Here is a 21,609-nt window from a genome sequence, read left to right on the forward strand (position 1 = left end):
AATTCCAGCTTAGATTATTAACTCTCGGGACAGTCTAACCACAGGCTGCTTGGTGTGGTAGGGATGGTAGAGAAGACCTCTCTGGTCCCAGGTTTCTGTAAGTCTATGACTCAGTTTTACACCTCTGCCCAGATGCCCCAAGTAGGATCCTACACCAGCCTTGGCCAAGTGCCGCTGGAGATATCCTGTTCTCAGGGGGTTTCTGTTACATGGGATGGAGAAAAACACCCACAATACAGAAAGCTTCAAGTTGGAGTTGGAAATAATACAAGAGGAAAATAAGGAAGTGGATAAGTGCGCTATCACCAGATCAGATGTGAACTTCACACCTGAGTTCATCCATCCAGGATATGATAGAATCCCAGCCTGGTTTGGGTTGAAGGGAGCTTAAAGCTCCTCCAGCTCCAACCCCTGCCACGGGCAAGGACACCTTCCACTAGAGCAGGTTGCTCCAAGCCCCTGTGTCCAGCCTGGCCTTGAACACTGCCAGGGATGGGGCAGCCACAGCTTCTCTGGGCACCCTGTGCCAGCGCCTCAGCACCCTCACAGGGAAGAGCTTCTGCCTCAGAGCTCATCTCAGTCTCCCCTCTGGCAGGTTAAAGCCGTTCCCCTTGTCCTGTCCCTCCAGGCCCTTGTCCAAAGCCCCTCTCCAGGTTTCTTGTAGCCCCTTTAGGCACTGGAAGATGCTCTAACCAAAACATACCCTCAGGATCAATGAGACTAAAGACAAGGAAGTCAACCATGGTATATCTTTGGATAAACAGAACACCTTTTGCACCAAAGCATCCAACCCTACCTGCACCCACGCCTCAAATGTGATTGCAATGATACAGGATAAGGAGACTTGATTGAAAATACACCCACAATAAGGCTGCCTTGAGCTGCAGGAGCCTCCTCCCAGCCCAAACCTGCCCTGGGTACACCACTAACACAGCATGTCCTCTCCAGCAGCTGCTTCACGTCAGCCCTGAGGAGAGCTCAGCATCCCCTGGGGCTCAGCTCTGTCAGGTCATGCTGCTTTAATCCACTGTTGACATGCTCTGATCCTCCCTCCCATCTGATTGCCAGAGGCTGTTCTTTGAAAGCCACAGAGCGCGCTCATGAGTTTGGCCAGACACCAGCGTGGCAAAAGGAACCACGGCTGGGAAGGGGATGAGGTTTTTGGCTCAGCTCTCCTTTATATGGGTCTAAGGATGAAGATGATCCATCAGGGCAGGACACCCTGGGGCAGATCTTGCTTCCAGAGGCTGTTTTACACACACCCTTCAAGGGTTAACACACACTCTTGGGCTCCCCTCTTAACCAGCTTGACTTTTACTCCCCAACTGATGTATTTTTAAGACCTTCCACTCAGAGTTTGGTTTTTCTCCTGACTTCTTGCTGATGGATAATCATTAACTACCCATGAAGGATTTAAATGGCCCGTGGAATTCATGAGGTAGTAAATGGGCATTATATTATCAAGCACTCTAAATGTTTTGATTCCCTTGCAAGGCTGTTCATGGGATGTTTATGGATTGTGGATTTATGGAAGCCAGGGGATCTTTTTAGGAGTAATGTTCCATACTCCAGAGTTACGGTCAACAGCTGGAGGCTCCATGCAGGAAAATCTGAGGCTCTAAGCTCAGAAAACCTTAACCCCTGCTTCAGAAGGTCTTGGCATACAGAAGCAATGGATTAAACCCTAGAAATAAGCTCCGAAACACAAGATACAAGCAAACTTAGGAGTTGCCATCAAGAATCAAGTGGTACGTGGTGGCCTTGCTCCAGAGAGGACCCAGTCGCTGCTCCTGCTCTCACAAATATATGGTGGTGTTTTACTTTAGTGCCTGCACTGAGATGGAATCATCTGTGGGGCAGCCCCATAGTGCCCTGACAGCTTCCCTCTATCAATACTGACCCATAGCTCATAGGGACAGAGGTTCTTGATATTACTCTGGCTCCCCAGAGCCCATTTCGCCCCATCCTGAGACGGGGCTTACCAGGTAAAGCAGCCTGAGGGACACCAGCCTCCCTCTTGAGAGGGTTTCAGATGGGTCCCACCAGAGACCAGCCTCCAGAGAGGCAGGAGGGAGGCAAATCTAGACGCAAAATCACCCCAGGAGATCCCTCCCAGCACTTGGGGTCTCCAGACTATCAGCTCTCCAGGTCTAGCCCCTGTTTCCATGCTGGGATACAAACAGGGAACAGAAAGCCATGATCCAAAGCAAAGCAAGAGCCCACTGGAACAGCTAAATCCAGAAGGGGGTGATCAGAGAAAGCTTGAAATCATATTTCAGGATGAGCTCCATTTCGTGTTTGAGGTCAGGAGGAAACCTCCCTCTTACAGAGAGCACAGAGGACCCAGACACCACAATTATGACACTAAAAAGAAACAAACCCACCCCAAAATACACGTGCATTGCACGGACACAGACACAAAATAGGAATTAACTGATAACAGCCCCAAAAGCCACTTTTTCCTCTGTGCCAGGCAAAGCATTACCCATCACATCCAGGCTGATAAACAGCTGCACTTGAGCACACCTCTGCTGGAGAAGAGGGGGAAGAGGAGAAGCTGCCTCTTTAATGCACTAATTATTATCCCAAAGCACTAATGGGATTAGCAAGTGGGATTTAGTGGTTGTCTCCTGAAAAACCATGAAGTGCCATTAGGGAAAATGAACCTCCCTTGTTCTCCAAGTGCCTTTCTGGAGCCTGGGACACCCACATAGACACGATGAACCCCCGGTAGGATGAACAAGGGAGCTCTGTTCGCATCGGCTCTCTCTTTCCTCTATTAATTCATCAACCATGAGTTAAAGTTGCCCAGTACCACCAGGAAGGGGAGCACCAGAGACACTGGGCAAACTGGACACAGTCAGGCAGGGACCAGAAGAACCATGGAATCCCAGCCTGGTTTGGTTTGAAGGGACCTCAAAGCTCAACCAGTTCCAACCCCCTGCCACGGGCAGGGACACCTTCCACTAGAGCAGGTTGCTCCAAGCCCCTGTGTCCAACCTGGCCTTGAACACTGCCAGGGATGGGGCAGCCACAGCTTCTCTGGGCACCCTGTGCCAGCGCCTCAGCACCCTCACAGGGAAGAGCTTCTGCCTCAGAGCTCATCTCAATCTCCCCTCTGGCAGGTTAAAGCCAGGCAGAGAGTGCTGAAGGAAGAACTTCCTTCTCCACACCCTTCCCTGCTCTTTCTGCTTGCAGGGAATCCCAGGCATCCATCCCTGGCTGGCTCAGAGAATCAGCAACCAAAGGGATTGCTGGCATAAGGTCCAGACACCCATGTCCAAACCTCACCCCAGACCCATGTCAGGGTGACCTGGAGCATGTGATGACCACGGTGGGGACCAAAGGGCTTTGGGGAAGCAAAGGCAGGCTTTGCCTTTGGCAATACCCACTCCATTAGCTGAGGGTAGAGCTCAGATCGGATGCTGGAACACTAATAAAAGCATGAGAAGAGATGGGCTGCTGCTGCTGCAAAGGTGGGGAAGCTCACTGGGATGGACCAAAGTAAATACAACTTCCCAGTGCCCAAGCATGATGGGGAGGGTGGCCTTAGAGGAGGCATTGACCAGATGGAACAAATTCACTTCTAAAAGCCTTTAGATATCAAAAGGTCCCAGCATAGGGCAGAAGAATGACCACCCTCATTTAGTGCAACAACCACAGCCCAGTTGATGCTGCAGCCTCAGGGACACAATGGGGGTACAAGTGACACCGGGATTCTGCAGCCACCCCAAGCCCATTCCAAACCCGCTCTGGTCTCCTCCTGCTCAAACAGGGGCAGACCAGGTCTGGCAGCCGGGAGCAGCAGAGTTTAACCCTTCCCATACCCCAGACAGAGCATCACGCTGCCTTCAGGGCTGGCCAGGAGGGTCTGTGTCACCGTGGAGGGTCCCCAGGCTTTCCCTTGCTCCCACCACATCCCTCAGGGGCCTTTTTATCCCCCCAAGAATCCCAGATTTGGGGACAAGCAGCACAGTCTGTCCTGGAGCTACTGTTTTGGGAGACTGGACCAGCCAGGCTCCATCCCAGCGCACCCTCGGGGGGAGGAGATGATGCCCCGGGGTGAGCAGAGCTCCCCTCTGCCACCCCACACCGAGGCAGCAGAAGGGCTTTCTGAGCACGGCCGCTAACAGGGGATGAAGGAGATGCAGCACGTTGGTGTCGGGAGCCCTTTCCCTGCACAGCAGCAGCCTCTGCCGGTACCGGAGCCACAGAGCAAGAGCGATGGGAAAGAGCATGGGCAGAGACCGAGAAGTCTTCTGCAGGAGCTCTTTTCTCTTCTCAACCTGTGCCAGCGCCTCACCACCCTCACAGGAAAGAACTTCTCAATATCTAACCTAAACCGCCCCTGTTTCAATTTAAACCCATTACTCCTTGTCCTATCACTACAGTCGCTGGTGAAGAGTCCCTCTTCTGCATCCTTGTAGGTCTCCAAGAGCTCAAATTCACACACAACTCTTACATCCAGGTTGTGCATCCCCACAATGCACCTTCAAAATCCCACCACCCAACCCACCCATGCCATGCTCCAGCAGCCCTGGAGCCCCTTGGAGCTTCTTATCCACCTCACGTTCCCAGGGAGCAAAGCAGACACCCTCCCAACAGCATCCCCACTGGGATGGTGTCTACTTTGAGCTGCAAGGGGCTTTTCTGCCTCAAACCTGAAAATAAGATGCTGCACTCAGTTCTGGTGTCCTCAGTGTAAGAAGGACATGGAGTTGTTGGAACAAGCCCAGAGGAGGCCACAAGGATGACCAGGGACTGGAGCACCTCCTGTATGGACACAGGCTGAGAACATTGGGGCTGTTCAGCCTGGAGAAGAGAAGCTGCTGGAGACCTCAGAGCAGCTCCCAGTGTCTGAAGGGGGCTACAAGGATGTAGAGAGGGACTCTTCATCAGGAACTGTAGTGATAGGACAAGGGGTGATGGATCCAAACTTAAATAGGGGAATTTTAGGTTAGATATAAGGAAGAAGTTCTTTACTGTGAGGGTGGTGAGGCGCTGGAATGGGTTGCCCAAGGATGCTGTGAATGCTCCATCCCTGACAGTGTTCAAGGCCAGGTTGGACAGAGTCTTGGGTGACATGGCTTAGTGTGAGGTGTCCCTGCCCACAGCAGGGGGTTGGAACTGGATGATCTTAAGGTCTTTTCCAACCCAAACCGTTCTATGATTCAGGGACCAAAGCACCATTCCAAAGGCTCTGGGATGGGGCTCATCACCCCATCACACCTTAACAGCCGGAGCACCCACTTACTTGGGGGTGTGCGCCTCGTCCACGCGGTGCCCCAGCTGGAACTCGTGGGACTTGCTGCGGTGCAGCGCGGTGAAGCCGGGGATGAGGTGGATCAGTTTCCGCGAGGAAGGCGGCGGCGTCCCGGGGGGCTTCAGCTTGTTCCTGCGGCGCAGCGGCGGCGTCCCCGGCGGCGTCATGGTGGTGACGATGTTCGGGGTGCGCGGGGGGGTGTGAGCGGCGTGGCGCTGCCGCGGGGATGGCGGCAGGGACCGGTGCCCGGACTCCATGGGCGGGCACAGCCCCGGGTGACCCTCCACGGTCAAGCGGTCCACATGGGTGTACATGGGTCCATGGGGAGAGCCCGCGTGGCAGTGGTGCTGCCCACACTTGGGCTGCACCTTGGGGCTCGGCAAGAGGTGAGTCCTGCCCCACTGTGCCGGCTCCGCCTGGCACCCTGGGCTGTTCTCCTTCCCTGGCTCCGTCGTGGGCCACTGGATGGTCCAGTCCTGCTTGGAGAGGCTGCCACCTGCAACAGAGCACAGAGATGTGGTCATGGGGTGCAGCAGGAGCCCCCAGCACAGCATTGCGTCCCAAATGCCAGGAAGAGGAGGCTAGAGCATCTCCCGTATGGAGACAGGCTGAGAATATTGGGGCTGTTCAGCCTGGAGAAGAGAAGCTGCTGAAGACCTCAGAGCAGCTCCCAGTGTCTGAAGGGGGCTACAGGGATGCTGGAGAGGGACTCTTCATCAGGGACTGCAGTGATAGGACAATCAGGAATGGGTTTAAACAGGGAAGATTTAGGTTGGATCTAAGGCAGAAGCTCTTCCCTGTGAGGGTGCTGAGGCGCTGGCACAGGGTGCCCAGAGAAGCTGTGGCTGCCCCATCCCTGGCAGTGTTCAAGGCCAGGTTGGACACAGGGGCTTGGAGCAACCTGCTCTAGTGGAAGGTGTCCCTGCCCGTGGCAGGGGTTGGAACTGGAGGAGCTTTAAGGTCCTTTCCAACCCAAACCATTCTATGATTCTGTAAAGAAGCTTCTTCATTTTATGCACATTCAAATCCAAGCAGGTCCTTTACAAGGGTTACAGAGATGCTTTGCTCACCCTCTGACCCCCCATTTGTCACCCCCTCCCACCACCACCCCAAACCACGCTATAGGGATGGGGCACCCGTTGCCAAGGCCGATGTTCTCATCTCGTTCCTGCAAACCTCCGCCCTGTGCTACCCAGTTGTGCCATTTGCATCATGGAGGGGGACTGTAATTAAGTGGGGCTCCTCTCCACATCTAATTACTGATCCCTCCAGTAAAGGGCTGGTGGCAGCAAGTTCAGAGCACCAAAGTGGTAGACCCAATTCAAGGTCTCTTCTCCAACTCCTTTTGATCACCTCAGCCAAGAAAACCAGCATAAAACTGTAATTGCTTTATTCTAAAAAGCCTCCTTCCCCATCCCCTTTTTGATTAGGAACTGCCTGGTCCCTTCTCTCCTCAGCCTTTTCAAGGGGAATGTTTTATTTCAAGCTCCAGAAGAAAAAGTAAAGAAGGAAAAGGGCTTTGGGAATGAAAGCTTTAGGAACGGATTGAAAAAGCAGCTCTGCGGGAGAAGGAGGATGAGGAGGTTTCATGGATAGTTCTCCCAAAGCACAAACTAAAGCAAGTGCTGTGAAGCTGCTCCTTTGGCTGCTACAAACCCCCTTTGACTCAGCGAGAAGCTCATAAAAAAGAAGTTAACACCTTGTTTTGATTAATTAAATACAAAATCCTGCTGTAGGAAAGCCTTGGATGGAGCTGCCAAGATGGAGCCGCAGCTCCGAACCCTCCACAGGCACGTACCAAAGCCCCTTCCTTACCACAACAGCCCAGTGGGGACACAGCAGGTGACAAGTTGGAGCATTTCAAGCTTAAACAGGAGAGATTGAGGTTGGAGATAAGGCAGAAGTTGTTCCCTGTGAGGGTGCTGAGGCGCTGGCACAGGGTGCCCAGAGAAGCTGTGGCTGCCCCATCCCTGGCAGTGTTCAAGGCCAGGTTGGACACAGGGGCTTGGAGCAACCTGCTCTAGTGGAAGGTGTCCCTGCCCATGGCAGGGGGTTGGAGCTGGAGGAGCTTTAAGGTCCCTTCCAACCCAAACCAGGCTGGGATTCTATGTCACCCCCCCAGAAAACACAGCTCTGCACATGGTCACGTCCCTCCAGCAAGGCCATCATTGCAGGGTACAAGGCCAGCACTGCAGACACCAGCACCCACGTACCCAGTGCCACCTATCCAGGCTGTCTCCTTGTCCCCAAGGTCACTGGTGCCACCGGTCCTTGAGGCCACCGTGGCTGGTGGCTTCATGCACAGCCTGGGGACAGTGCAACCACAGCCATAGGTGACGAAGGACACACCACCATTAATTAAACCCTCTTGTAAGTCATCAACACCTCTGGTTAATTAATCCATACACCAATTTGCACCATGTATGCAAATCAAGGTGCTCCCCATTGGTTCCTCCACATGCATAGATTTGCATAATTCAACACTGCAGCATCCCCATGTTCCCACCACAGCAGTGATTAGCAGCAGTTAATGAAGGAGGAGACCACGGCTGCTTCCCACCACCCAAAGCTCAACCAGGGCATCGTGGCCACCACATCCCCCATTGTCACTGTCCCCTTCAAGGCTTGGTGGTGTCAGAACACGACGGATGCACTTGAGAGCAAAAATAACTCGTTATGGGGCTGTTGGGTGCATCAGGGCTAAAAAATACCCAGGATAAGCTGGGAAATGCATTTTCCACACGGGGATGCTTACAGGAACACTGCAGGTAACGGGCATCCACTTGATGGGATAAGCTTAAACTGAGAATGCACTTGAAAGGAAAAGTATAACAACAGAAAGATCCCCAAGCTCTTCTTTTGCAAAGCCTGTTAAATGCTTTAGGACTTCACTCCCTACCAGGGCTCCCCCAGGCCCTGCTGCTCTGCCAGAGCGGATTCCCAACTGGAAAAGCAAGGGAAGAGCTCGCACAGCAGCAAACTCCCCTTTACCCAGTTTTCCCCAAGCTCTGCCTGCCCCAGTGGTGCTGTTCACTCCTAAAAGTCTATTTGTTTTGTATGGATTGTGAATATTAATGGCATATTGAAATGAGCTTCAGCTACAGCCACCCACCACCCCTCCGACCCCACGGGCCACCGACCCTGGCCACCAGCATAAAGGGAGATGCTCCCCATGGCCAAATCTGGCTTTACTAATGCCCTCAATGCTGCTGCTGCCTCTGTGCTCAGCCCAACCTCCTCCATCCCACTGCACTTCATCAGGGAAGAAGCTTTTGCTGAACCACTCCCTTAATGTCAACAACAAAACAAACTCCTGGGAGGAGGCGGAGAGGAGCAAACGCTGCCGGGATGCAGCTGAGAGCTGCAGAGATGAAGTATCATGGAATTCCAGCCTGCTTTGTGCTGAAGGGACCTTAAAACTCATCCAGCTCCAACCCCTGCCACGGGCAGGGACACCTTCCACTAGAGCAGGTTGCTCCAAGCCCCTGTGTCCAACCTGGCCTTGAACACTGCCAGGGATGGGGCAGCCACAGCTTCTCTGGGCACCCTGTGCCAGCACCTCAGCACCCTCACAGGGAAGAGCTTCCCTTGTTGTGAATCAAGCCAAGGTCTTGTTTTGGTTTTGTGCACATCTCCATTTGGTGATCTTGGTGCTGCCTTTAGGGAAGGAGAGAAAGCGGTTGCAGCATCCCCCAAGGAGCACTCAAGGTGCAAACTGCTTTGGGTACAGCTCCCTACAGCCATTGGTTACCTAAAGGGCAGCAAATTACTCCCAGCGTTTTGTTTTAGGAAATGGAAGCAGAAGTTTGTCTTGTGGAACACGGGGAAAAGAACTTTTCATGTGATATTTTGGGGGCCCCAACACAGCTGGAGCTGTTGGAGCGAGGCCAGAGGCCCCGGAGCTGCTGCGAGGGCTGGAGCAGCTCTGCTCTGGAGCCAGGCTGAGAGAGCTGGGCTGGGGCAGCCTGGAGAAGAGAAGGCTCCTGAAGGGGACACCTTAGAGCAGCTCCAGGGCCTAAAGGGGCTCCAGGAAACCTGAAGAGGGGCTTTGGACAAGGGCCTGTAGGGACAGGCCAAGGGGAATGGCTTTAACCTGCCAGAGGGGAGATTGAGATGAGCTCTGAGGCAGAAGCTCTTCCCTGTGAGGGTGCTGAGGCTCTATTCTATGATATAGAGGAGGCATATTCTATGATACCCCCATGGCTGCAGCCACGTCTCCTGGCAGCAGCAGCCCAACGATCACACCCTCACCATGGGGCAAAATGAACCCCAGCATCATTCAGCCCCTCAGCCCCATCACACTCTGCAGGCACAGGGACATGGGGGCACCAGGAGAGATCTTTACACCTCCAATAGTAGCTGCTCATCACCTTGCCTGACCCTGCACCACCCCCAGCTCCCCGCAGCCCTCCCAGGGCCTGGACAAGTCATGAATATTCCGCTCTGGATCACTTTTCCCTGTAGGACAGCTCCTACCCTCCCGCACAGCTCACTAGTCACAGCCCATCAGCTGCTCCATCCACAGCAGGCCTGCTCTGCTCCTATTTAACATTAAATTAATCCCACTCCGAGCTCCAAACTGATGTTTTGGCTGCTCAGAAGATCCCCCTGCCAAGGGGAAGGTTTCACAGCAATAAGAATCCAATACGGACTTGTTAGCACAATAAAGCAGGGCTTTAATGTGGGGCTGCCACTAGATTTGATAAGTACAACATGCTTTCAGTTTATAAGATGCTCTGGGGCTTTCCCTGATGCTGGAGTTGCCCCCAGGATGCTTGGGGAAGGGCAAGCTATCAAAATGTCTCCCATTTAAGCAATGAAAGAGCATCCTTCTTCATCACTGCTTCATCCCAGTCCCATCCACAGGCAGAACCGGCCCTGGGAAATTAGATGCTTCTAATTAATGACTCAATAAATAAAGATTGATGGAAAAGGTTAATCCTATACCTCGTTCCTGCTTTATTAATACTCATCTTGGCTTCTAGACATTGACCACTACTGCACTTGCAAAGGAATTACATGATGGGTTAAAGAGGCAGCAACTTGTTCATTAATTATACTTTCAGACTAGGACTGTCCTTGCTTTACAAGGAGATAAGAGGTGGGTAAAAACCGCTGTGCTGTGTCCACCACAGCATGCGACAGCTTATGGAGGGGTTGTGAGATGTGGAGCTCAGCATCTGCTGAAACACAGCGGATGGAAGCATGGAGCACATTGTTGCTTTAGTACACCCCACACTGCAGAGCTACAGCCCCATCAGCACAGGGGACATTGCCAACAATGTCCTGCCCATTCCCCATCCCTGCAGCCCACCATAACGTGCTGCCTGGACCATGGTGCCTCTCTGAGCAGCTGGATGGGATGATCTGCTCCCATCACCCAGTGTCACCCCAGGGCAGGTAGCGAGCATCTCACCCCAACCGAGACAGAGGTACCACCACCCCCATCTCCCCACCTGCAGAAGCAGGGCAGGGGCTGTGATCCCTCGCTTCCAGGGGGCAAAAAGTGGGGGGACTGCTGAGATGAGGCCATCTGACCAGGGCAATGGCTCTGCCAGGCAGGGAAACACCAGCACAGAGGCAGGGATCATGCAGCAGTGCCAAGCAGGAAACAGGGAGACCCATCTGCTAACCCAGATGGAGCTTTCTGCACCCAAATCCTCCTGAATTTCAGAGAAGTTTGGTCTCCTTAAGCTCTTGCATCGCATCTGCCAGCCCCTTGCCTGTCCCCAACAGGACCCACATCAGCTGGAAACACCATGGACCACTGCAGAGCAGGAACAGCCACTGCAGCATCCCTGCAATGCAAGAGGGACCAAACAAGCCCTCCCCACACATCCCAGCCCGCAGCACAGTGATGGATGGAGTTAAATGGAGCGCTGGGGAAGGCGTTTTGCCTGGATAGCAGCGAACTCCCTCCTGCAGGGACCCAATGGGCCACCAAGCCGCGTCCCACCACGGGGGCTGGCAGCCCCATTACTTGCCCCATTAAGGCGCCAATGGAGCAGCGAGCATCCCACAGCCCCGAGGTACCTCAGGCTCTGAAGCCACCAGAGGAGCAGAAGATGCTTCAGCATCTCCACTGCAGCTGCTGAGCCAAAGCCCATGTGGGTTTTCCAAAGCACGGGGGGGAATTCCCATGGCTGAGCAAGCGGAGGGGCAGGAAGCGGGATGCAGGGACTGGGTTGAGCCAGCACACAGTGAAGCAGGATGTGTTTGCAATGGTCTTTAGGAGTCAAAGGTGTTTAAACAAAGAGCAGGCTAAGGGAGCACTGATGCCCTTCCTCAAATAGCAGAGAGACTTAGTGAAAATGCCAAAGGGAAGGAGGGCAGAGCACAGCTGGGAGCTGGATTTAGGGAGTTAAGGAGCGTGGAGGCACTCGTGCTCCATGGGAAATGTCAGGCTGGGTTCAGCCATCGCTGCTCCAGCACAGGGACCCTCTGCCAACACCCCCTGCACAGGCTGGCACTGCCATTGTGCCACAGCATGACATGAGGAAACCCAGAGTAGCTGTAATAATCACAATGGGTGGATGTGGCCAAGTCCCCTCCAGGGCAGGACCTGGGACATGTTGTGTCAATGGTAATAGGGGGGGACATTGGTGTTCCCCAAGACCTGCCCCTCATTGCAGCCACATCACATCACCAGACCTGTCCCCAGAGGCTGCTCTGAACCTGCAAAGCCCAGCAAGGCTCATCCTCCATCCTGGGATGCAGTTGCATCCATTGAAAGGGGACAGGAGCGAAGCAGAGGGGTCTGGGACCCCCAAACACCCAGGACTGGGGTCCTCCTACAGAAGGGTCATGGCTAGACATGATGCAGGGACCATAGACCCAGCAGGGACCACAGACCCAGCAGGGACCACAGCTAAACCAGCCCAAAGCCATCATCCCAGGCCAGGAGCAGGAAGGGGGCCCTTGGGAAGGGGATGATGGGACAGGGTTAGACTTGGAAATGGGGGTTCACCATTCCCTCATCTGCTCCAAAAGGGAACATGCACTCCCTACCTACCCATATGCTGCCACCCATATGCACCCTGTGCTGGCAGCACTCCCCCAGGTAAGCACCAAAGCACGGGATCAACAGCAGGGATGAGCCATGCCAGTGGGATACAGTCCTCATCACACATAGGGTGAGGTGGGCCTCTCCTTGGGGGGGCACACGTAGATAAGAGCCACCAACTCACCCCCAGACCAGACCCTGTCAAGAGCCACTCTGGGAAGGGACCCCTTGGTCCAGCACAGCATCACCCAGCACAGCATCACCCAGCACAGCCCAGCTGGGACGGGACAAGGCGCCGGGAGAGGCGGGTCCTGCACAGGCACCGCTCGCCCCTTCCCCATGGAAACGCGGCCGCTGCTCCAGCCCCGCGCTGCTCAGACAGAGCGGGAGCATCCACAGCATCCGATGATGCTGCAGCACCATCCACAGCGCAGAGCTCTGCTGCCACCGCCCGGGGACACACAGCCCGGCAGGCACAGCACCCCCTGCACCACAGCACCCCCCGGCACACACAGCACCCCCTGCACCACAGCACCCCCCGGCACACACAGCACAGACTGCGCTCCTGCAAGGAACAGGGGTCAGGGGCACCCCATGAGAAACGCTGGGGCAAAGGCTCCCTGTAGAGAACGGACCCACTGAGACGAGCTCTTAGGCAGAAGCTCTTCCCTGTGAGGGTGCTGAGGCGCTGGCACAGGGTGCCCAGAGAAGCTGTGGCTGCCCCATCCCTGGCAGTGTTCAAGGCCAGGTTGGACACAGGGGCTTGGAGCAACCTGCTCTAGTGGAAGGTGTCCCTGCCCGTGGCAGGGGGTTGGAGCTGGAGGAGCTTCAAGGTCCCTTCAACCCAAACCATGACTCTATGAACTCATCATGCCCAGAGAGGTGAGACATCCCCAAGCCACAGGGACACACCAGAGCAACGACGTCCCCTATGGACAGTGGTACCCGACCATCCCCAGGGATGCAGGAGCTCTGCACCCATGGAGAAGACTCTGCAAACACCTCCAATGAGCTGAAGCCACACTCCCCACAGTGTCACCGCACCAGGATGGTACCAGCTCAAGGAGACCCACCAGCGGGTACAAGGGTGCCCAACTCACCGGACTTGTGGACGCTGCGGAGGCAGGAGAGGGAAGCATTCAGGCGGGCGCATTCCTCACTGTTGGCCCCAAACTTCTCCACGGTGGCACAGACCTGGTCGTCGGTCATGTCCAGCAGCTCCTCCAGGCTCAGCTGCCCCGGGGTGATCTCCTGACACGGAAGAACAGGGGCAGGAGTGAGGAAGGAGGAATAAACACCCTCCTGGAGCATCCTCTAATGGAGCACCACAGGGCATGCAGAGGAGAAACCCTATTTAGGTCCCAAACCCAAAAACATTCATTTTCCATCTCAATCTACAGGAAAACCCAAGGAAGTTGTGAATGTCCCCAGGCTGTTATGGGATCACCTCTGGATGCCACCCCCCTGCTGCACCCATCACCTGCAGGAGCCCAGGATGCAGCAGAAGGATGCTGTGATCTGCCCATGCCACCACCACACTGTGATAGGGACATGGGGAACCCCCACTACGGAGGGGAAGCAGCACCCACATTGTCCCCCTGGCACCCATGTCCTTCAGTGGGAACACCAATGGGGTGCCCTCACTGAACGAGAGCTGTGGGGTGGCCCTAGAGGCGCATCCCACCATGGGCTTGCAGCACCTTCCATGCCGTAAAACAACCTCTTTCCTCCATTCCGGTGTCCCAGCCTGCACAAGGCTTCAAACCAGTCTCCACCATGGACAAATCTCCCCCTTTTCCTGGTTTTCCTCAAGGATCCCACAACCCCCTGGATAAAGCACCACTGGGGATGCCCGGTATCCGCACCCGCAGCAGGGCCCTCACCTCCATCACCTCCTTGCGCATGTCGACGATGCGGAACCAGTGCAGGAGCTGGGGGAAGCCCTCCAGCTTGGCATTGCGCTCCTGCAGGGCCACCTTCCTCTTGCAGGACAGCTGCCGGCTGAAGTATTTGACCAGCTTGCTCTGAAAGAGAAGGTGGAAGCCCCATAGGACCCCCTTCCCATGGACCCCATAGCAGGATGGGGACACAGGAGGGGTGAGCAGAGGCTCTGCCCTCCCTCTGCCCCATCCCTGGGACACACACAGCCCCTCAAACACCCCATTACCTGCTGCCAAGTCCAGGGCTGCTTTGGCATCGAGCTGCGTGTCCAAAGGGAGCAGCTCCCTCCCCAAAAAGCCCTTTATCAGCTCCGTTATCCCCAGCCCATCGTGGGTCTTGCTCAAGGGATGCACATCCTTCACCCCTCCCAAAGGATGAAGGGCAGGGGACACAGACACAAATACCACCCCTCCAGCACCCAAAGGACATGCTCCCCTCCCATACACCCAGGCTCCATGCAGAGGGACCCCCGAGCATCCCACCGTGGGAGCACACACAGTGCTAAGGCTGGGATACTGGTGTTTTGCTCCTTATTCCCCCACATCTGCCCCAGCTCTCCTGCCTCCACCATCCTCATCACCACCAATCCCCCTGTGCTTGGCCATGGTCCCACCCCTCCTCCGACCATCCCCTCCACCACCCGTGAGGCCAAAGATGCTGCGTTGGCAACCGCAGCCTTACACGGAGTGACTGGCCTCCTTCCTCAGGGATCTAGAGCAGAGCCCGGCTTGGAATCCTGCTGGGAATTCCTCCTCCTGGATTTCCGGCCGGGTGATTCCCTGCCAGCGGCAGCAATAGATGGTGCTGTGCCCCTGCCCATCCCCAAAATAAATGAGCAAAGTATGTGATGGGTTGGAAAAGACAAAGGGAGAAACCCCATGGAAGGGTTTGGGAGAACATCCCCATCACTCCAAGCCCCTTCCCTCAGTGGTACCCACCAAGTTACCACCAGTGATGGCCATAATGCTTGGTGCGATGAGATGCATGTGAGCAGAGAGGGGGAAATCACCCTCCCTGCACCCACCCGTCGTGGTTGGGGTGAGCTGGGTGCACCCAGAGACATGTAAAACAAGCAAAACCAGCCCCATCGTGCTGCTTGGGGGGAAGCAGAAGAGGCTGGTGGTCCCCATCACCTTGCAAACAGTGAGCACCCACCGTGATGTGCAACCAGCATCACCATCAGCAGCCAGACACCCAATCAGGCAGCTTGTCCCAAGCCCCAACCTGGATAACAGCCATAGAGCTTAAATACTAAAAATTAACACCCAAAATAGAGCCAGGACAGCCAAGGGGATGCCCAGGGAGCCCCATGGGGCTGGGCAGGATCAGCAACACCCTGACCAGCTGCCAGGTCCAGTTTCTTAAGGAAAATCAATCTCCTAACACAGAGCATCAAAGGGATTCAGGGTCAGCCCCAAGCACACATCCTAAACCCCAGGTCCTTGGAGAGGAAATAGCAGCAGACACCTCGAATCCCAGCCTGGTTTGTGTTGGAAGGGGCCTTAAAGCTCCTCCAGCTCCAACCCCTGCCACGGGCAGGGACACCTTCCACTAGAGCAGGTTGCTCCAAGCCCCTGTGTCCAACCTGGCCTTGAACACTGCCAGGGATGGGGCAGCCACAGCTTCTCTGGGAAAAGTCTGTGCCAGCGCCTCAGCACCCTCACAGGGAAGAGCTTCTGCCTCAGAGCTCATCTCAGTCTCTCCTCTGGCAGGTTAAAGCCATTCCCCTTGGCCTGTCCCTACAGGCCCTTGTCCAAAGCCCCTCTCCAGGTTCCCTGTAGCCCCTTTAGGCAGTGGGGCTGCTCTAAGGTGTCCCCTTAAGGAGCCTTCTCTTCTCCAGGCTGAACGAGCCTGGCTCTCTCATGCACAGAGGCACCTCCTGCCCCCCCCCCCCCCAATACCCTTAACCACAGCGAAACACCAGCAAAACCCCTCCTAAAACCTCACCTCCATCCTCACCTCATTGTCCACCAGTTCCTTTAGCCCCCACCACAAGCTGAGAGCCCAGGGGGAAGCAAAGATGATGCCTGAACCACAACAGCCTCTCTAGTGCTAAAATCAGGGTCCTGGGACAGAGCTGGGGACCAGGCAGCCCCCACCACCACATGCAGAGACACCCTGGGAACAGGGAAGGGAGGAATGGGAAGTGGAGGTGCTTTAATTCCCAGCTCCAGGTGGGGAAGTTCACTCCACCCAGCCCTTGGGAGACAGGAGAGGCCATCGTTAGAGCAAATGAGGACACAGATGGGACCTCTACTAGCTCAGGTTGATGCTCTGGTCCATGGGGGGAGAAAACCAGCACCTGTGAGATCCAAAAGCACTTCTTGTTTAGCCAAAAGCTCCACCAATGGGGCTGGAAAGCGAAGTGATGGAGATGGCCCCGTGCCATGGGGAAAGCCCCATCCCATGGCTGTGGAGATGCTCTCACCCTGAGCTCAGCCCTCCCTGCACAGGTTGGAGATTGGGTCAATGTGCTAAACATGGCTCTGCTGCAAAGGCCAGGTCCTGCTTTGTGTTCCTGCTGGACACAATCCAGTCAGCCATTCCCTGCCTCAGTTTACCCATATGGAAAAGGGCAGGGGCATACTCCTTCCTCTGGAGCTGGGGCTTGGTTTTCACACCCTTTCAAGCACCTCTCCAGCATTATAAGAAGTAAGAGAGTGTATGATGCTCTGAGAAAAGAGGGTCAAACCACCAGCAGCCCCTTCCCCTTGGCCACACCGAGGGCTTCCCCCATCTCCTCCCTGAGGCAAAGACCTCCAGATATAGAACAAGAACCCAGCAGGTCCCTGCTGCCCCACAGCAATGGGTGCAGGCAGAGGAGGGATGTCCCCACTCCATGTCCTCCCCTGCATCCTTGCGTGACCCCAGCAAGGCGAGGGGCTGGAGCCCCCAGTGTCACCATGCAAACACAATAGGGAATTCCAGCCTATTCCCATCACCCCAGGCAGGATTTCCCTTTGGTCCCAACACCCGGCACAGCACCAAGCGTCAGGCATGGGAGCGAACAGACGGTCTCCAAGGAGCAGCGGGTGCTGCACCCCCCGGCACCCAGCACCCGCCTGACGTCAACCGGGATGGAGACGGCTCCGAGCCTGGAGACCGGGGAGAGGCAGCGGAAAATCCACCTGCGGGAGCACGAGGTGAGAGTGGATTAAGCAGGGAATGAGCCACCAGCGCCCGGGAGCCATGGGGTGCCCCCAGCTCGGTGTGAGGCCCCCCTGCAGCTCCGGGGCAACAGCACAAGAGGGACGTGGAGCTGCTGGAGCGAGGCCAGAGGAGGCCCCGGAGCTGCTGCGAGGGCTGGAGCAGCTCTGCTCTGGAGCCAGGCTGAGAGAGCTGGGCTGGGGCAGCCTGGAGAAGAGAAGGCTCCTGAAGGGGACACCTTAGAGCAGCTCCAGGGCCTAAAGGGGCTCCAGGAAACCTGGAGAGGGGCTTTGGACAAGGGCCTGTAGGGACAGGCCAATGGGAATGGCTTTAACCTGCCAGAGGAGAGATTGAGATGAGCTCTGAGGCAGAAGCTGTTCCCTGTGAGGGTGCTGAGGCGCTGGCACAGGATGCCCAGAGAAGCTGTGGCTGCCCCATCCCTGGCAGTGTTCAAGGCCAGGTTGGACACAGGGGCTTGGAGCAACCTGCTCTAGTGGAAGGTGTCCCTGCCCGTGGCAGGGGTTGGAGCTGGAGGAGCTTTAATGTCCCTTCCAACACAAACCACTCTGCGACTCTTTGGTGGGATCAGCACACGCCTGTGTCAGATGCCTTCATGCTCTGCGCCTCCAGTTATTCCCGGCTTTCCCACGGCCATAGCCGCAACCAGAGTGACTCTTCCCTGACTCCTACCAGGGGGCTCATTATTCCAAACACACCTGGAGACCCGGGGCTGGGGAATTCCTCCCCACGGTTCTATTTTCCCTCTCAGGCTCTCTCAGGGCTCACACGCCATCTCTGGCTCTGCACATCATTTATTTCAAGCACTGCTAAATGGTCCCTGGGGCTCTCTCTGGGAGTACAGGGGCCAGAATGGCTCAACCCAGCATCCTGGAGGTGCCTGGCCCTCCAGGAAGATACAGCCCAGGGAGAAAATTGCTGTGCTCACCCATGCTATTAGGCACCGGAGATTCCACATGCTCAGGTAGGGAAAATCCCAGTGCTGAGACAGCATGTCCTTTGGCCACGGCTCTTCCCCAAGTGCCTCTTCCCATCCTCACCCGCATGTTCAAGCAGCAGCCAAAAGCATCCCAGGATAGTTCCCCCTTCCTATTAGGAGCACAGCAGCCTGGGGAGGGCGAACCACTGATCCCGAGGTTATCCTTGGAGTCCTGATCCATGCTTTTAAATGGGATGAGAGTAACTCAAAGAGCAGCACAAACACCCCAGGTAGTGTTAGTTGGTGTTTGGTTGCAGCCACTGCCTTGATTCCCCCTGGAGCCCATCCCAAGGTGCAAGACCCAAAATCCTTCCTGCCCTGAGAAGTGCCACTGAATCCCAACTGCAGCCAGTGGTACCCATCCCAAAGGAAGGATGCTGCACCACGGGATGCAGTGGTACCCATCCCAAAGGAGGGATGCTGCACCACGGGATGCAGTGGTACCCATCCCAAAGGAAGGATGCTTTACCACGGGATGCTGTATCCAGCTCCCTACACAACCTTAGCACACAAAGGATGCAAACTCGCCTGTAGCTTAGGGTGGTTTAAAGAAGAAAAATGGGAAAAAAACATTGTTAATCCATCAAAATCAGGGTTTAGCATATGAGGATTAACCAAAACACATGGATTCACTCATGTCATTCCAAGCTTGTGTCCCAGCCACCATCCCCTTGGCCATGCCGGTGCCTGGCCCCGCTCTGCTGCTGCCAGATGGGAAGGGAAGAGGTGCTGAGCGGGTCCTTGCGTCACGTCCTTGGGACACGCCGGTGGCAGCAGGACTCAGGGCCAGGCTCAGCTCCTACTTACGCTGGCGGCAACCCAGGACAACACCGGTGGGAGGTGGTCCAAGACCCACACCGATATGCCAGCATCGGGAATCTGGCCCCGGATTCATCCCAGAATCACCCTGTGCTGAAAGACATGGATGAGCATCAGCCGGAATGCCCATAGATGAGACACACAAAAGGCAACCTGGTTTTGGAGGTGTTTTAGGGAAGGTGATGCTGGGGCTCCCCACAGTGGGAGCAGCACAATCCACAGGGGCTGAGGGATGCTTCCCTGCGAGCACAAGGGATCCATGTGATGCAATCCCCCCGGCCAACTACAAACCTGCTAGGCTGAGCTGCCCCAGTGACACCAGGATGCTGGATGCTGGGAAGTAGCATCCCACCAGGATGCTTCACCCCACTCTTAAGTATCCCTCAGATCCAGAGGCAGTAACTCATCACCATCCTGACCCTAACGAGGCCATCACTCCACGTGCGATAAACTCCACGTGGGATAAACTTCTGTAGCCCTGCGCCTCCTTACATCAGCTCTTCCGGAGGGGGTTTGAGCCTGCCTGCTCCCCACAAAGTCTCCCAAAACCACTGCTGCTCCATCCCCACATCCCTGTCCCTCTTCCAGTGTTGCTCCAGGGCCACACATGGACGATCAGTCCCTCAAATGGAGAGGTGGGATGGGAGAGGGCTCGGATCAAGGAGAGGTGACGGCGGGATCAGTGCGGGAGCACAGCACAGGTCAGTGCCAGAGATGAACAGCAGGAGCTGCCCCCAACCCCGGGGTGCCCCCCCCGAGGGGCACAGCAGCCACATGGGAATACCCCACTCACTCCTACAGCACTCAGGACCTTCGGGAGCATTTGGACACTTGGGTCATGGTGCAGAGCCAGAAGCCGCCCGGCAGAGCAGCTACAGGGCAGGGTCCTGTGCACCTGAGCACTGGAACTACTTTGCCACCACGTTGGTGTTCCCGATGCAAGCTCCCGGGTTCCAAAGCACCATCCCAAAGGCCTCAGCAGGGCCAGGCTCCGAAATCCCTCCACCCACAGCCCCGGCTCCATGTCAGCCACCTCCACACTGGCACAGCCCCACGGACGGGGTCACGGCACTCTCATGGCCATGCTCTGTCTCCAAGCATCCCAGCCTGCCCACATCATCCCGTCCATCCCGGCCTGCCAACCTTCCACTGAACCCCAAATCCATGCCCAGCCGGGGCCTGGCATGCTCCAAAGGGGAATGTCTTCCTATTAGATGGGGCCCCGCTCAGCAGCTTTTGCTTAGATGTATATTTCCCATCTATGAAACATCAATAAATCCGGCTGGTGCTCCCCTTGGCACGGCAGCATGGCTTGGAGAAGGCTCCCCTTCCCACTGGAGCAATTCCCACTGCCTGGATAGGCTGGAGGGTTTGGGCACCACAGAGGAGGAACCGGGGGTGAGGATGCTGGCCTTCATCCCGGCGAGGGGATGCAGCCTGCTTGGGAGGTAGGAATAACGAGAAGGATGTAGCCAGGCCGGAGGGATGCTGCTGGTGGGAGGGATGGATGCAGGTGGGCTGGAGGGGATGCTGTGGGTGGGAAGGGATAGGAAGGGAAGTAGGAGCCTCATGGATACAGCCAGGCCGGAGGACCGGAGTGCAGCAGCAGGGCTGCCGGTGGGGCCAAGGGGATGCAGCGCAGCGGCAGGGATGCAGCCAGGCCGGGGGGATGCAGCCTGATGGGGAGGTGGGATCCCAATCCCAGTGGGAGCGACGCAGCCGGGCCAGGGGGATGCAGTGGGCTGGAGCAGGAGCCTGGAGGAGGGATGCGGCCGCTCCGGGGGGGATGCAGCCCGGCGGGAGGGATGCGGCGGGGCCGGGGCGATGCTGCGGGGCCGGGGCGATGCTGCGGGGCCGGGGGCGATGCTGCGGGGCCGGGGCCGGGCCGGACCGCTCCGGGCAGCCCCGGCAGGAGGGTTCGGCGGTGCGGGGCCACCCGCAGAGCGCGCAGCCTCACTCGGGCGCTCCGCAGCGCCGCGGGGGAACCGGCGCGGCCCGGGGGGGGGGGTGGGAGGGGGTGGGGGGTTGGTTGGTTTGTTGGTTGATATGGGGGGGGGGGGGTCGTCAGGCCCCTACCTCCAGGGTGCGGATCTCCTTCTGCGTGAGGTCGTTGGAGGCGGCGCACTTGGTGCGGAGCCCCTCCAGGTTGGAGATGCTGATGTCGATCATGTTCTGGACCAGCTCGCACTGCTGCAGCGCCTTCTGCAGACTCAGCTGCTGCTCCTCGCTCCTCGTCATGTTGTCCTCATCCATCGCTCGCCGCGCCCCCCCCCTCCCCTCCTCCCCTCCCCTCCACCCGCCGCCGCCCCGCCGCTTCCCCCCCCCCCCCCGCCGCTCAGCCCCGCTCCGCCGCGGCCCGCAGCATCGCGGTGCGGTGCCCACCGAGCGTCAGCGCCGCCGCCTCCCCCCCCCGCACACCGGGCGCGGCGGGGCGGGGGC

The 21,609-nt window shown here is 56.6% G+C and overlaps 1 protein-coding gene across 5 annotated transcripts in view; it reads right to left on the minus strand.

Moving 5' to 3' along the window:
- KSR2 (kinase suppressor of ras 2) overlaps nucleotides 1-21,609 on the minus strand; it is an 84,763-nt gene extending 63,154 nt beyond the window's left edge. For 4 of the 5 annotated variants that reach the window (XM_030500355.1, XM_030500353.1, XM_030500357.1 and 1 more), the window contains exons 1-4: nucleotides 21,247-21,609; nucleotides 14,150-14,290; nucleotides 13,367-13,517; nucleotides 5,255-5,759 (exon numbers count right to left, since the gene is read on the minus strand). In XM_030500355.1, coding sequence (XP_030356215.1) covers nucleotides 5,255-5,759; nucleotides 13,367-13,517; nucleotides 14,150-14,290; nucleotides 21,247-21,423 — 974 coding nt within the window. In that variant the 5' untranslated portion in view covers nucleotides 21,424-21,609. Of the gene's footprint in view, nucleotides 1-5,254; nucleotides 5,760-13,366; nucleotides 13,518-14,149; nucleotides 14,291-14,433; nucleotides 14,624-21,246 lie in introns of those variants that run through there. The other variant, XM_030500356.1, reaches the window with a different exon arrangement.

This window comes from Strigops habroptila, chromosome 11, assembly GCF_004027225.2.
Source record: "Strigops habroptila isolate Jane chromosome 11, bStrHab1.2.pri, whole genome shotgun sequence".
Lineage (NCBI taxonomy): Eukaryota > Metazoa > Chordata > Aves > Psittaciformes > Psittacidae > Strigops > Strigops habroptila.